The 17127-nt window shown below is 39.2% G+C and overlaps 1 protein-coding gene across 1 annotated transcript in view; it reads right to left on the minus strand.

Annotated features, from left to right (window-relative positions):
• Positions 1-17127, minus strand: part of MCTP1 (multiple C2 and transmembrane domain containing 1) — a 220215-nt gene that overhangs the window by 53651 nt on the left and 149437 nt on the right. Inside the window, exon 17 of the mRNA XM_058825862.1 lies at positions 1016-1135. Within this exon, the coding sequence (XP_058681845.1) occupies positions 1016-1135 (120 nt within the window). The remainder of the gene's footprint in view (positions 1-1015; positions 1136-17127) is intronic.

The raw sequence follows: 17127 nt of genomic DNA on the forward strand, positions 1-17127 counted from the left end.
ATTTCTCCCCACGATCAGGATTCTTCCTTCTGAATGTCATGTGTTTCCTATCAGTTCATTTATCCAACTCAGATCTCTTTGAGTAGCAGATCCAGAGTGTTAAATGGTCTCACACACCTGATGTAACTTGATGGGGGTGCATTATCATCTCCTGTACATCACTGGAAGAGATGTTAACAGGACCTTGCACCTTCGTAATCCATTTGTTATCAACCTCCATTAACTGCTGTCCTCAGAGACCAATTACCTAATCTGTTTTGGCTTTTTCCTCTCCCGCTTCAGTTATTCATTCAGATCATAAAGTAGTAGACAAGGTGCTGCTTTTGGGATACAGAAACTAGTACAAATATCAAATTTTAAGGCTCAGTGGTACCTCATGCAAAATCATTTATCTCCTAGGAAATTTGTACAGCATAGAATAAAACTTCCAACTTTTAATATGTACTTCTGAAAATCAAAACCATTTAAATATTATTAATGAATACCAGTTATTAGCAAATGTTTGCTACTTTATATCCTAACTACATGTATTTAACTGAATGACGGCATTAAATGAGAAGAAAATAAGAAAAAGCTAATATTAAGCTAAATGAATTAATGATTAATTGTGAAATACAGTAAAATGTGATACATTCTGAGACTGTTAACAAACTGGGATAATTTTAATCTTTAACTTCAACATGTGAAATAAAAAAATGTAACATAAGGACTTAGCCATATAAAATAATTTTCAAAGAATTTGCCTTTTCCTTAACAATAAGCCTCTCTGCTCCCACACAAAACAGATTCTTTAGATAGTGCATGTTCTATTGTATTTTTGCATGACATTTCAACAAAACCAGACACACTTATTGGACAGCCAGAATAAAATTAAATTGCAGGTGGGAAAATTGTCCATCGAACATTGTGAAGGGAGACATTTTGAAAAAGATATCGTATTTAAACCCAGTTTAAAAATTTTACCTATTTAAAAAAAGAAAAGGACATGCATGCCCTTGAAGTAGAGAAGACTTACTGTATCATGTTGCCTGTTATCTTTTCCTGATACGATCAAGAAGTAGTTCCATGCCAGCAGCAACAACAAAGCCAGTGGTATCATGTAGAGCTCAAAGTTCCAAACCACAAAAAGAAAAAGCTAGAAGACAGAGCAGGAAAAAAGTGATTGAAATTACATTAAACTCAGCATTACATTAAACTCTTGTGCAGAACTAAGACTAATAAATTAAAACAATTCTAAAGAAATCCACCTCTCCTTAGACAGGAGCATTGTTCAACCACTTTGCTGACTCATACTTACCTGCATGATACAACTGCTACACTTCCCAATCCACCCTACCTTAATTCTTGGAAAAGAAAAATTGATGCACTATCATCTAAGAGGAATATTAACTGTTCTCTTATAAAACAATGCTTTTGTGAATAATGCAAAAGAGCATAAAAATAAGATTACATTTTAAGAAAGATTAGATACTTTCATGAATCATAGAATGGCCTGGGTTGGAAGACTTTAGAGGCCACCTTTAAGGTGATCCACCCCCCTCCACACATGCAGGGACATCTTTCACTAGACCAGACTCCTCAGAGCCTCATCCAACCTGGCCTTGAATATTTCCAGGCATTCACAATTTCTCTGGGCAACCTGTTCCAGTGCCACCACCCTCAACAATAAGGAATTTCTTCTCAATATCTACATCTTTCAGTTTAAAGCCATTAACCCTTATAAAAAGTCCCTCTCTTTTTTCTTGTAGGTCATAGGGACATGATTAATTTAAAGACCTCAACATGTTACTGAATCTGGTTTTAGCTTTGAAACAACCCTGTAGCAGTGGAAAGGTGGCACAAGAGTTGATTAAAGATTAATTTGCTATTTAGAAAAAAGAACATGGTCATTTTGTATTAATGTCATACAAACAAGCAGAAGTAGCAATCAGAAGTCTTTTGCATGGAAAACTAATAAAAATCACAGTAAAAGCTAAAATAATATTATTATTTTAATGATTGTATAGTGACCTTACACTCATTAAAAATGGGTTTAAAAAGAATGCTGAGAAGCCACCAAAGTCCACCACTTTGAAAACTTTGATTCATTGCAGTGGTAGCTCAAAACAGCTCAACTGCTCTGTGACCAGGGGCTGCCAGCAGTTTGTTTGGGTTACATCTCCTAGAGATGCGTGCCTACGTAACTGGGTCTGCTCTTCAGGATGGGATCAGCTTGGTGATCACACCACCAGAGAAAACCGCCCCCTCTGCCAGCTCCATACAACACTGTCTAGACATTGTTCCCTACCAATGCTGCTACAAAATTAATGGTTTACAGGAAAGAGCTAAAAATAATTGGACTTAGATGGGGTCAAACTAAAACCATTTTTACCTCCAATTTTCCCTATCAATGAACCCCCCTTTTATTTAAGCCAGCTGTAGCCACAACCCGGGTTTGTTTTCTTCAACAAACAACAAAACAGTGAAACACAAAAACAACAAAAAAAGTGAAAATAAATCACAATATGCATCACAGCTGGATAAACATCCAGAAATCTTGATAAGTCTTTTCATCCAAACAGTTAAACTTTTGAATATTTTTACTCGTAAAACCTTCTAAAAGGATTGAAGGTGTTATGCTACAGAACTCATAAACCTAAAACAACACCAATACCTAGGTAAACCAAAGCAGAGCTCATTTTCCCAAATTAGTCATCAAGATGTATATAAAGATCAGTAAGAATAAAATGCAGATTTTAATAGTCTTCTGCTAGATCTTTGTTTGGAGTTAAAAAGAAAATGCTCTTATCAAATACAAGCACCTACAAAGAAATCAAAAAAATAAGTCTATATCTTATGTAATCTCTCTCAAGATCAGCTAACTTACCTCGTCCCTATGCTTTCTACCACTCTTTTCTATGGATATGCAAGCCTATGAAGCTGCAAGACAAACATGATAATTACTGGAAGAACTGAAAAAGTAGTGTGTGTGACACAAAAACAAGGATATTTGCCCCTCTAAAAGTTTTTCATCTGAAAGAAAAATGCTTTTTCAAGGTTGTTAATTTAAAAGGAAATATGTTAGACATGGTAATGCATAAGAAGCTGTGCTGGTTTCAGCTAGGGTAGAGTTAATTTCTGCATGATAGCTGTTTCAGATTCAGAATGAGTATGGTGCTGACAACACACTGATGTTTTGGCTTTTTGCAAAGTTGTGTTTATCCAAAGTCAAGGATCTTTTTTCAAATTGCCTCATGCTCTGCCAGTGGAAGGTATTGAAAATAAACTGAGAGGGAGCACAGCTGGGACAGATGACTCAAACAGACCAAAGGGGTATTTCCACACCACAGAGCATCATGCCCAGGATATAAACTGGGTGGACTTACCCAGAAGGGTGGGTGATCTCGGTTCAGGAAGAGGGGTCTGGCAAGGGTCAGTAGGGGATGAGAAACTGCATTGCATTGTTTTCGTATTTTTCCTTTTTATTACCATTACCATTATTATTATTATTATTTACCATTATTATGGCATTTCACTTTATTTTCAATTATTAAACCGTTTTATGTCAACACAACTTTACTTCAATTCTCCACCTCATTCCACCAGGATGTGGGGGAAGAGAGGAGGGGTTTGAGCAAGTGGCTGTGTGATGTCTCATCTCCAGCTAGGCTTAAAACAACAATAGAAGCAAACAACATCTCATCGCATTCAAGAACTGTTCTGTGACCTTGCTGTCTATAAGAGTGTGGTAAATTAGATGTAACCAACTTACAACAAATTTTGTGTCTCAAAAGAAAAGCAAAATATCCTTTCACGCTTTATCCCCAGAAATGCCCTGAGTCAATGGATGCACCCTCAAGAGTACTCTAGAAGCCAGCAAACAGCATCAATTATCAAAAAAGTAAGTATTAGAGATTACCTGTTGAGAAAAGGCAACACATAAAGTCTTTTTTAGGGCCTCAGCTGAACTTTGGTTAAAGAGTGGTTAAAAAAACTCAAGTACTATTCAAACACTCCCTGTCCCCAGAGAAAAAAAGCCAACAATCTACACACAGTTTCAGGAGACATGGACCTGACTGGATTCTGAGGATTATGGTCATCATGTACTTTGTACTCCAGAATATCAATGAATTCTCATGCAAACACTTCTCACTTGAAGTTCCTAAAGGCCAAATGACCTACAATTTGTCTTTGGCAATTTCATTTGAAATTTGTCAATTTCTCTTTGCCCTTTAATGTAATGCATTAATTCCTTACAATACTGGACTCGGAAGGCCAGTAAAACATATTAAGATATTGCAAATTGTATGGACATGCCATTCAAAAGTGTGGATATTACACCTGTCATCTCCTGAAGATGATTTTGCTGACCTACCACCTTAATTTCCATCTAGTCTGGCTGAATTTTGACCAGCTCCTCATTTCAGGCACCTGTCTCAGCCAGGCACTACACAAGCATTGAAACACAAATGAGATGTATGCTGCGTGCGACCAGCACAGTTATGGCCCTCTGACCTAAATGGCCTCATTATTTTTCCCAGACAAGAAATGCGCTCATGAAATGCATATGAGAGAAAACAAGCAGATTTTCCAGTATCGGACAAAACTTCTAAGTACACATGAAGAAACCCAAAATTTGTTGCAGAACTCCAGGACTCAGTCAAAAGGCCTGATAGTGGAGGTGAAAGAGAAGAAGGAATTGATATGTACAAAGCTTCATGAAGGGTGGAAAAATAAACCAACATTCCATTAAGCAAGCATAGGCCGAAAAGTCCCAAACGCAAACCAAACCAGAAAAGCTAACGAATAAGTATAAAAGAACACTTCTTGGAGTTACCCATGTCTGTAAAGCATCTAGTGGACTGTGTCTGGCACAGTATCTTCCAAGAAAATAATGGCTGTCTGTTTAAAAAAAGGATGCTCATCACTACCGAAACAAGCTAAGTAATTTAAGTGATGGGTGTGAGTCTCAAAGGTTACAGTTTAATACAAATGCAATTTCATATACAGAAGAATATAAAGAAAGGCTTTTTTCATCTCTCCTGTGAGATCAAAGTTTTCAGACTCACAGGTGTGAACTGGCCATTTACAACATCACACAAGTTTATACTCTTAGTGAGAGACACATGCATTAAATGATCATTCAGAGAGACACATGACACTACCCCTAGTGTACAACACTTCAAAAAATAATTTAACTTAGGATATTGAATATCCTATTCTTTTGCAAACTACAGTATGTTTTAAAAAGAAATCTCATCCAAAATGATTAACATTCCCTACTGTTCAGAAAAAAAGCCTGCCCTTTCAGACTAGCAGCTGTGGATCATTAGCTTTCCAGTGATGAGATGTGTTTGATGAGTATTTTTCTTTCTAATTAAGAGATGAGATTCTCTATTTGACTATCTTCTGACAGAAGTGAAGAGAAAGATTTCTGCCTATGTGGAAAGGCCATATTCTACAGAACAATTATTTCAGATTTCTTTTTAGCTACTTCCACCCAACCTCTTTTCATTTTTAACAAAATCCTGTTTGCACCCACAGACTTCACAGCATTAACCCGTGTTTTTCTTAACTCTTCTCTTTTTTTTCTTTTTGCTTCTGTTTTGACTGATAGCACAGAAGAGCATGTAAAAAAAGGATCATTCCACACCGGGGACACTGACCTCATCCTCAGATACAGGAGAGACCAGAGGACATGATGAAGGAGGGCTGCAAGAACTGCTGTTTGAGAGCTTTACAACAAAACTAGAAATGGTTCATTCCACAGAAATGCCTGAGTTCAGTGGACCAGATATTGGCACTGGTAGCACCCAGAGCCATGAGCTGTAATGTGTCGGGACTAAGGCAAAACACAGAAATCCTCACTGCCATTGCCTCACACAGGGCACAACACTTACACTGCAGTCTCCTCAAATTGTGGCTTTCCTTGATAATTTTTACGGAATATCTTTACAGCCTCATTTACATATTATCTATATCCTTGCCTTATATTTATAACCAACCTCTTGATTACCCTGGAAACACTAAAGTTGGCAGCTTTTTGGCACAGTCAAAAAAAGGACAATGTCTACAGCTCCAAATATTGCACTGTAATCACATGATCTTCCATTTACTATTTAAGCGTAAAAGGACAGTTTTATTACCTGAGGCTTTGTTCCTTGATGTATTCTCACAAGATTAGAAAGAATGAGAGAGAACCCATATATCTGCTTGATACAGACTGTATACCAAGTACTGCAGGTTTTAAGGTTCCTGCATGGTGTTTTATACTATTAAACACTGGCAACTACTTTGTATTGGACCTTAGAGAGATAATAGCTTCTTCCATTGTGAAACTAGTCAGTTAGTTCTAGCGATCACAGCTCCTCTGATCTTGTACAATACTATTATAAAAGAATTAGAAAGGAAGCATTTCTTTTGGCTGCAACAGATCTCAAATACACTAACATTAATGTAAAAATTTATAGGAATCCATTCCAAATGCAGTGCCTTCATTCAGATAAGTCTGGAAGAAATATGCCTTTTAAACCTACTCTAAAGCATACTCCAGCAGTTTTTCTTATCAGTCTTGCAATTTTAGTTCCAATTACCTGAGTGCTAGGAGGAGGTGCAGTATAGAAGATTTGAGTCTGAAACACATTATCTGTTACTCTCTTTTTCTGTAAACACAAAAAAATCCAACAACTTGAAAATAGTGAAAGCATGCAATGTGTAAAAAAAATACAGAAAAAACCCCAATATAATTCCCACTTGCTTTATTTTGACAGATTTTCAGTTCAACCTTGGATTACTGTTGGTTCTCTTTTTTTAAATGCCTGAGGTCTTGGGAGTCTGAGAAATGCAGAATAATTAGTGTTTTCGATTTTCTAAGAACTTTTTCTTTATCGTCGAAACAAACATGGAATTGTTTGAATTGTCTCTCTCTTTGCTGGAATTAGAAGAACTGAGTTTACTGCAATTTAGATTTTTATTAGCACTCTTTCTATTTATTTCATGTAGAAAGAGAAAAAAAGAGACATGTCCATGACAAATAAAACAAGAACTTAACAGAATGGATGAAGTATTAATTAATGCCAGTCCCAATGGGGCTTTTGATGTATTTTCATATATTGAAAGACATATATTAGCACGTGTTAGAGCACTTGGGTCCCGTATCAGAAGAACACACCAAAAGATGATTAATTAAATGATGGCATTAGATGAGGAGAAGAAAATAAGAAAAGGCTAATGTAAAGTTCGATGAATATTAATGATGAATAGTGAAAAACAGTAAAATGTGATACATTCTGAAATTGTTAACAAACTGGAATAATTTTAATCTTTACCTTCAATATGTGCAATAAAAAATGCAACATAAGGACTTACTAGGTAGGACATTTTTGGTCACAGGTTTTCCATGCTGTTAATCTGAACAACAAACCCAAGGTTCTATTTCATCTCACTATTTTTATCTATGTGCAGTGTATCCTCGTTACTAAAGCAACAATTCTGATAACTAGATGTAACTCACTTGATCTGCATCAAACCACCCAGTTTATCTGTGAAACACTTTTACAGCCAGAACAACCTTTATGCTGATAATGCTATACAATACCATAATGTATGTTGCATCTCTACAAGATTGTCAGAACCAACAAAATGTTCTACTTAAAATCCTGAAAACTTTTATTTAATTATTTGTTTTTTTCTTACAACTTCTAACAGATGTTTCAAAACCATTTTCCAGAAGTATCACGATCTTTACTTTGAGAATATCAACAACTTCAAGAATGCAAACCTCAGAGCATGAATGCAGTGCCACTTTAAACAGCACGTGGATTACAGATATAAAATCTGTACTGCTGTAACCAGTTGCTATTGTAACTAGTAACAAAAGTTAGATGGAAATAAAAATTACACCACCCAAAAATATTTTTAAAATGTGGTGTCTCTTGGGTCATTTTTCCACCTTCACTTAAGAGCTTCTGAGCTGCATTATTACATCTGTGTAGTTAGTATACAGGATAAAATTAAAGGGAAAAATATAGTTCACTGATGTAGTTCCCATACATGCAACCTCCTGCCATTCTCAGGCCATTTCAAGGTGGGCTAGTTTTGTCAGACTGCTAAAATGCTGACAAACTATGAGAAATTGACAGTACTTTTCCTATGAGCACTGATACCTGGCATCAAGTTAAAAATTACCAACTAGGGTACATTAGGTCAAAAGAATGGAGCTCCATCTGAGAATGGAGCTACTAGGGTCATTGAATCTCCATCCCATCTTAATACCACATTTTATGAACAATACCCAACTGTTCACTGAGCAGCCCATGTCTTTGTCTAAATGACATTACACAAAAACCGCTCTACATATTTTCCAAGTTAAAAAGTGTTTTTACTGTCACCAGATTGATCTTCAGAGAATCACAGAATGGTTAAGTCTGGAAGGGACCACATTGGGTTATCTGGTCCAACCTCCCTGCTCAAGCAGGGTGATCCCAGAGCACATGGCACAGAATTGTGTCCAAACAGATCTTGAATATCTCCAGTGAGAGAGAATCACTGCAGAAGAAAAATCTAAGGTATTGACTTTGTGAGAAGTGTAAAATCTCAACATGGATCATGTTAGATAACTACAGCTATTTATACACAATGGATTGGTGATCTTAAGAGCTCTGTACGGTTCCAAGTTGTGTTGTGCCTAAAAAGATTGCATGCAACCAGGGATATATATATTCACATCTATCTTCCTTCATTTTGTAGGCCTTTTACCACTTTACCTGGGCATCAATTTTCTGTCATCTATATCTTGCAGTTCAATTTGAAAAATGTAATTTCTTCAGACAATCCAGGAGAAAATGTTATCACTACCCCCTTCCTTTCTTACTGTCTGATGAGGAGCTGATGGCTTTGAACCTGCCTCCTGTTCTTCCCAAATGCCTGAAGATTGTAAAATTAAATTGTCCATCAAAAGTTATTAAACTTGGTATAGAGAAAAAATATTTGATATCTTCTTCAGCTTAATTACACTTCACTGTACATCTACTGGAGTTCAGACAGCATACATACTCCCCAGACACCTGCATGGAAGTTGTTAGAAATACTGTTTTCTGTACTTCACATTCTGCATCAGATAAACATTTTCTTAATCTGCTCCCTCCCTTATCTTCTATTCCCTATTGCAGATGAAGGAAAATAATTTAGCATGTTAAGAAAACACTATAAAACATTCAATAGGGTAGAAATAGTCACATTACCCAAATGCTGGGAAATACAAAACTTTCAGATTTACTTTTTACAAAGCAAAGTAGAAAACATGTTTTTTCATAAGAAGTAAGTCACTTACTTTAAAAATTGTGGATATGAATGTCATAAACCTCACAAATGCTTAAACTGTGCCCATATTCATTGGTATGTCAGAAAACCAAAATAAGCCCTCCTGACCATTCATGAATAACCAACACCAAAATAAAAGGACACTTAGGATATTAGGAAGTGCAACCTGACACTTTGCCACCTGTCATAGTGAAAGTGACAGCAATAAAATTTAAACTGTATGAATGAAGACTAAAACCACATGGCTGAAGGTGTAAAAGCAGACTGTGATTTCCAGCAACAAAATGCAAAAATACTAGGTTTTGGTTTGATATCAATATGTCTGGAACAAAGAGAAATACTGGCTTCCCTATGAGAGACACTTCCATAAACTGTTCTGAAGTCTCATTATACAGACTGGAACTGTAATGCCTTTATGATATTGAAGAAACTCTGCCCAAGTAGGTCTAATTATCAAATAATTTAAAATTTTCAAGACCATCAGTCAACCTCAGTGAGGTCTCCAGGCTGATTTTCATACTCGTGATTCATGACCGGCTTCATTATGTTGTTCTGTGATGTCTGGAGTATTGTTTAACTGTATAACAGCAAATAAATAAAAAGCCTAGGATTTGTTCCTCTATCACTGACCAGCTCTCAAGTACATAACCTGCAATTATTCACACAGTGTAGGAAAATGTTTTTCTACCTTTTAATGTACTTACTTGTAAATAAATTTTAATAAATTCATTTCAGTAATTAATTTCAGCTAGCTTGCCATTGTTTGTAACTTGATCTCCTAGTCTATCTTGTAATTTAAAAAAATTCACTGATCTCAAGGCTTTCCTTCCAAAACTTCAGTTCTCAGAGTTTGCAGACATATGTGTAGCATCTATAGCTATGCATGCCTGCTCCTATTCACAACTCTAATATAAATCCAGGGCTGACGTTACCAACTCCTTCTAGTATATTTACAGTCTTTTACTCTTTCCTTATGAACATCCCGTTTTCTACCCCCAATGATCTGTTTGAAATAACTTTGATGCTAAAGATATCTACATGTCAGCATGCAGGCTATGTGTTTTACTTCACTATTTACCAAGTCTTTAAATTTCCCTGTGCAGAGTACAACTGTAGGTTGCAGAAACGAGAACTTTTTTTTTTGCGGAAAATAACAGTTCAGATCACAGAGTGAAGCAGATCCAGGTGTTTGAACAACCCAAATCCTGTACTTACAAGTCTGTCCCCAGGCTGATGTAACTGAGACAAGCGAGTATTTTTTGTTCTCAAGTAGGATAGCTGTAACTATATTCTGCAATGCTTTCTTTAAACAAAATTCAAAACAAAACTCTCCAAGCTCATCTTTAGCTGGCAATTTTTTACAGTAGACTAGAGCAAGTCCCACGAAAGCTAAAGTATATTCACATACATCTATGTAAAAGTTAGGAAATTGCACTATGAAGAACACAATGACTTCTGCTATCAGCATAAAAAGTACAAACTCTAAATATTTCAGTGAGATAAAGAGAATGCAGAAGTTAGAATGTAGATCGTGAATATGTGCATATCCATACATTTTTGTCTCTTATTATTGTAAAACACAGCACAAAGGAATGGGAGGACATCTATTAACAATGACTTCACAATTTGGTAGAATCAGTTATGAATTATTAAAAAAATGTAATTTATAACATAACTAGCATATTTACTAGCGTACCACCATTCAGTCTTTGGTTGAGTTGACTTCCTTGTGCCTTTGCTAAACTCCTCTGGTCTGCAAAGCTCCACTCAGGTGCATTTGAGAAACCACATTAGACTCATACAGCCTTTTCTGTTAGAGCAATATCCTGAACTGATGGGTATTGTACCAGAAATGGAATCAGATATCTGGTTAACAAATACACTTTTCACACCTTATAATGTCTGATGCACTTTCAGTCTCCTAAAAAGTTTCTTTCAATATCTACAAAACTCTCCTGTTTAACAAGGGCAAGCATGAAACTGACATCTTGGAAAAAGCAGAGGTGCTTCATGGGGAAAAAAAAAAAAAAAGTAGTATCAGAAGTAGACTTACCAAACAAAACTGAATTATTTTTGTTAAAAACTACAGAAAGTCCCCTTACATTTTGGTTAAAGTTAAGTAACAATTCATATAATGTGCTAGAAAAAGACAAGAGAGGTGAAAGCTGAAAGAGAAGTACAGGTGAACAACATTCACAAGTTTACGTTTTTGAATCATGTACTTTTAACAGCAAGTTCTGTGGGCAGCAGCAAGCTGGATAGGGAACCCCTATCCAAAACACAGAAAGAGTATACTATGTAATTAAGCAGCCTGCAAACATATTTTTGTATTCTTAAATCTGATTTTAAGGTTCACTCTTGTAAGATATATTGAGAAATAAAATTTTTAATCTAGAACAGGCAATGTAATTTTTCAAAACAAATAAATTCAACAACAAAAAATATTTTCTTTCTTATGATCCTAGGTGGAAAACTGTCTTCTGCTGCTTTCACTGAGGTAATGTTTCTGCAGGGAGAAGTGTATTTTCATGTTATTGAAAACACCAGTTGTTTTTCTGTAATAAATTTAATTATATTTGTATTTTCACAAGCTACATTAAATCATATTTAGCACAGAGACCTGGCAACTTTCCTGTTGTTTTCATAGTTTATCTTTCCAGTCAGCAAATGCTAGAACCCAAGCTGTATTCCTCTCTCCATATTTGGAGGAAATAGTATTGTAGACTCCATGTACATGATGTTTCATAGAATCTACCTCACTTTTCAATAGTTTGTTTCAGCAGAATTATATTTAATTTATTTAGATGATTGCCACTCCAACATTTTTAGACATAATTTAACATAGAAATATTCCACAGCTCTAAAAAGCATTTATTGAGACAGGACCATAATCCATAACATTTACTAGCCAGGGAAGAGCAGCACATTTTATAGATGCTTACTTCAATGCACATCTTTAAAATGTGAATAGGGAAATTCAGAGTATTTTACTGCTACTTACAGAATAGTGTATCATCATTAATAGCCAGTGCTACATGCTCAAGTTTTTTGTTTGTTTTTTTCGTTTGTTTTGTTTTTGTTTTTCTTTGTACAAAATAACATAGCAATGAGATCACCACTGTTAAAACAAGGACAGATTTTGTATGCATGTTTAAACTTGCTACATATGGCAGGAAGCAGCGAGTTCTCCTTTAAAGGACCAAACTCTGGAAACAAATATTTCATAAATTTAAATGCGCAGGGCCCAAGACCTGGAATTATACACATATGGCTTCTGTACTTTAACACTCTATTCAAGTCTCAAAAGCTTTCTGTCAAACCAAAACAGTCAAATATTTTATCACAGAAAGTCTCATTATTAAGTTATCTACAACTTAGAAGATTTTTTTTCAATTTTATACAAGTTTTAATACATTCATTAATCATAAAAAGTCTTTGAAACACAACAAGAAACTGTCCTTAGGGCAAAGGAGTACAATTTCTTGCTCAAACCCTGAATCACTAACACTTAGTTGATTTATGCACATATGAAAAAATTCAAGATGGAGGCTTGATCTTAGGATTCTTATAGTCACAGTGGATGAGGTATGTACAGCATAATTACTAACCTTGTATTTTTTATTAAAGATAGAGCAGACTTGAGGCTTTAGCAGACTGTCTTTTCAATGCCACTCTTTCTTCCCCAATTCCCCTTCCCTTCCACCTGAACTTTGGCTGACACCAAGGAGAGGAAGGCAGAGTAATTTCACCTGGGTTTTTAATAAATCTGTAAAGTCCTGAGGAACTGACCTGTCACACTGAAGCAGACTGATGATTTGTGAGAAGACCTGGACTCTTCAGAGATGTCTACCACTCGAGGTAACTCTCTCAAAATGGCACTGCTTGGCCAGTGTCTTCACAACAGCATCTGGAGAGGGGGATAAATGTTTTGCTGATGCTCAGAAAGCTTTTTGCAAGACTCAGGAATTCAACTACCTGTTCTCTAGGAAAGTGTATTCCAGCTCAATAAGAGCTCTACAAGCTCTATAACATTCCATGTTATAGATTCCTCTACCCTTTTGCTCACTCTCACCAGACCTCTCTGATGTTTGTCCTTCCCTTATTCCCTCGAAGATGACAGAGTCTAACCTTTGACCAAACACCACCATGTCAGCTAAACCGTAGCGCTGTCAGGTCCAGCCCGTTTGAATACATCAGAGATGCTGACTCCATCCCTTCACTAGGCAGCCTGTTACAGTGCCTGACCATCATTTCAGTGAAGAAATTATTCCTAATGTCCAACAGAACCTCCTCTGACAGAGCTTGAGGCCATTTGCTCTTGTCCTGTCACTAACTGACTGTGAGAAGAGACCAACTCCATCTCACTACACCCTCTTTTCTGGTGTAGAAAGTTGTAGAGTTGAAGAGAGTCATAAGGTCTCCCACAAGCCTCCTTTTCTCCAGGATAAACAACCACAGCTCCCTCAGCTGCTCCTCATATGACCCTACTCTCTACACTCTTCACCAGCTCTGTTGCCCTTCTTGGACACACAGTCCCACACCTCAATGTCCTTCTTCAAGTAGAGGACCCAGAACAGAACACAGGACTTGAGCTGGGGCATCACCACTGCACAGGGGAACAATCACTGCCCTGCTCCTGCTGGCCACACTATTTCTGATGAAGACCAGGGTGCCATTGGCCTTCTTGGCCACCTGGGCACACTCTGGCTCATCTTCAGCCAGCTGTCAATCAGCACCCCAGGTCCTTTTCTCCTGGGCCACTCTCCAGCCTGTAGTACTGCATGGGGCTGACATGACCCAAGTGCAGGAACCAGCGTTGGCCCTATTGAACCTCACACCACCGGCCTCAGCCCTGACCCGGCCTGTCCAGAGCGCTCTGCAGAGCCTGCCTACGCTCCAGCAGATCAACACTCCTGCCCAGCTTAGTGCTGTCTGCACACTCCCTGAGGGTACACTCAATCCCCTCATCCACACCACCGATAGAGACATTCAGCAGGACTGGAGCCAGTACTCTGAGCCTTGGGGAATCCCTGTAGTGACTGACCACTAACTGCAGCACCGTTCACCCCCACGCTCTGGGCCCAGCCAGTTCTTAACCCACTGGAGAGTGCACCTGCCCAAGCCATGGGCTGCCAGCTTCTCTTAGTTTAATACAATCATACAAGGAGAGACTCAAAAGTGAGTCTCCCCTTCAGTTTTAACCACTCCCCTTTAATCAATAAGGAAAAATTAATGTGGAAAGGTCTAAGTGAAAAAATAAAAGCTTACTAAAGAGAAAACCAAGATACTATTCTTTGTCCAAAAGAAATCAATGCTGCTGGGACACGGGTGTCTTGGTTCTAGAAGACAGGTGTCTGCTAGGGAGAGCAGGAGCCTCCCTTGGGATGAAAGAATGTAGACCCCCTCCCTCCGAATTATTATAATTTTGAAATCAAGGGGGCTTTCAGGCAGAGATCTGGGGATAGGAATAACAGTTCTTTACTAGTATAACCAGGTAAACAAACAAATAATAACTACAGCAATAACAAGAAAACAGAACCAGGGACCCCGGGACAGCTTTCTCGGCTGAGACGGGATGGAGGAGAGGCTTTGTTTTCACAACCCCCTCGGGCAGTCAGTCCCGGTGCTCTTGCAGGGCTCCGAGGAAACAGTCAGCTGGAACAGCAGGGACGAGCTGAGATCCTGGGCTGGTGGATGAGGTGGATCAGCAGCTCCACGGCGATGCCTGGCAGGACAGCGGGTGCGAGGCCACCAACAAAGAGGGGAGAAGGAGAAGCAGCAGCTCCGCGACCCAGCACACGAACGTCCTTCCCCGAAATCGAGGAAAAGCCAGCTAAAAACTGTCCCCACCCTCCCTTTTCTGCCCCCTTCCCCCCCCCCCCCCCCCACCCTGGGCCCGGCCACTCTTTGTCCTTTGTGAGCACCCCTAAGTACCGGTAGTTAGGTTGTCCCAGCACATAATGGGTAAAATTTCCCTGGCAGGCCAGAACACAAAAATAAAACAAAAAAAAAAAGAACACCTAACCCTCAACACTATCCACCCCGAATTTTTTCCCATACCAAAATGTTACATCAAATATTAAACCTTTAAATTATACACGAACACATACTACTTTAACTATACACATATGTACATGCAGATACAGATACAAGCACAGTGTCATGGGTAGCTCACCCTAAAACCAGGTCCCCTTGGGGTATGCACCAGGTCTCTCCATCTTTTTGCATCACCCACTAAGTGCAACCCGGTCCTTGAGCAAAGACAACCCCACGGATTGGATTGTCTTTGCTGGAGGCAGAATTAACTCAAACAGTTTTTCCCAGCATACCTCTCATATGTACCACTGGAACCTTATCTCCATCTGTCGTTCTAAAGGGCTCAGACTGGGCAGGGCCTGCTCGGTTAGTGGAACCTCGGGTGTTCACTAACCATGTGGCTTTTGCTAAATTAATGTCCCAGTTCTTGAAAGTTCCCCCACCCAGTGCCTTCAAGCTGGTTTTAAGCAGGCCATTGCACCGTTCAACTTTTCCAGCAGCGGGTGCATGGTAGGGGATATGGTACACCCACTCAATGCCATGTTTCCTAGCCCAGCTGTTTATAAGGCTGTTCTTGAAATGAGTCCCATTGTCTGACTCAATTCTCTCAGGGGTGCCATGCCTCCAAAGGACCTGCTTTTCAAGTCCCAGGATGGTGTTCCGGGCAGTGGCATGAGGCACAGGGTAGGTTTCCAACCATCCAGTGGTGGCTTCTACCATTGTGAGCACGTAGCGCTTGCCTTGGCGGGTTTGGGGCAGTGTGATGTAGTCAATCTGCCAGGCTTCTCCATACTTGTATCTGGACCACCGCTCACTGTACCAGAGGGGCTTCAACCGCTTGGCCTGCTTGATCGTGGCACACGTCTCACAGTCATGGATAACCTGAGAAATACTGTCCATGGTTAGATCCACCCCTCGGTCTCGTGCCCACTTATAGGTGGCATCTCTACCCTGATGACCTGAGGCGTCATGGGCCCATCGAGCTAGGAACAACTCTCTCTTGTGTTGCCAATCTAAATCTGTCTTTGACACCTCTATCTTTGCAGCCTGATCCACCTGCTCATTGTTTCGGTGCTCTTCATTAGCCCTACTCTTGGGGACATGGGCATCTACATGACGGACCCTCACAGACAGTTTCTCTACCCTGGTGGCGATGTCTTTCCACTCATCAGCAGCCCAGATTGGCTTTTCTCTGCGTTGCCAGTTGGCCTTTTTCCACCTTTCCAGCCATCCCCACAGAGCATTGGCTACCATCCATGAATCAGTGTAGAGGTAGAGCTTTGGCCACTTCTCTCTTTCAGCAATGTCCAGGGCCAGTTGAACAGCTTTGAGTTCAGCAAGTTGGCTTGATCCACCTTCTCTTTTAGTGGCCTCTGCGACCTGTCGTGTGGGGCTCCATACGGCTGCTTTCCACTTCCGGTTCATCCCTACAATGCGACAGGAACCATCAGTGAACAGAGCGTAGCGTGTTTCTTCTGCTGGCAGTTGGTTGTACGGTGGAGCTTCTTCAGCCCGTGTCACTTGTTCCTGCTCCTCTTCATCAGTGAGACCAAAGTTTTCACCTTCAGGCCAGTTTGTAATTATCTCCAAAATCCCAGGGCGATTTGGGTTTCCAATACGAGCGCGCTGCGTGATGAGGGCGATTTACTTGCTCCATGTAGCGTCAGTGGCGTGGTGGGTAGAGGGAACCTTTCCTTTAAACTTCCCCCCCAGCACTGGCAGTCGGGGTGCCAGGAGGAGTTGTGCTTTTGTGCCAATCACTTCTGAGGCGGCTTGGACTCCTTCATAGGC

Source organism: Poecile atricapillus, chromosome Z, assembly GCF_030490865.1.
Source record: "Poecile atricapillus isolate bPoeAtr1 chromosome Z, bPoeAtr1.hap1, whole genome shotgun sequence".
In the NCBI taxonomy this organism is placed as follows: domain Eukaryota; kingdom Metazoa; phylum Chordata; class Aves; order Passeriformes; family Paridae; genus Poecile; species Poecile atricapillus.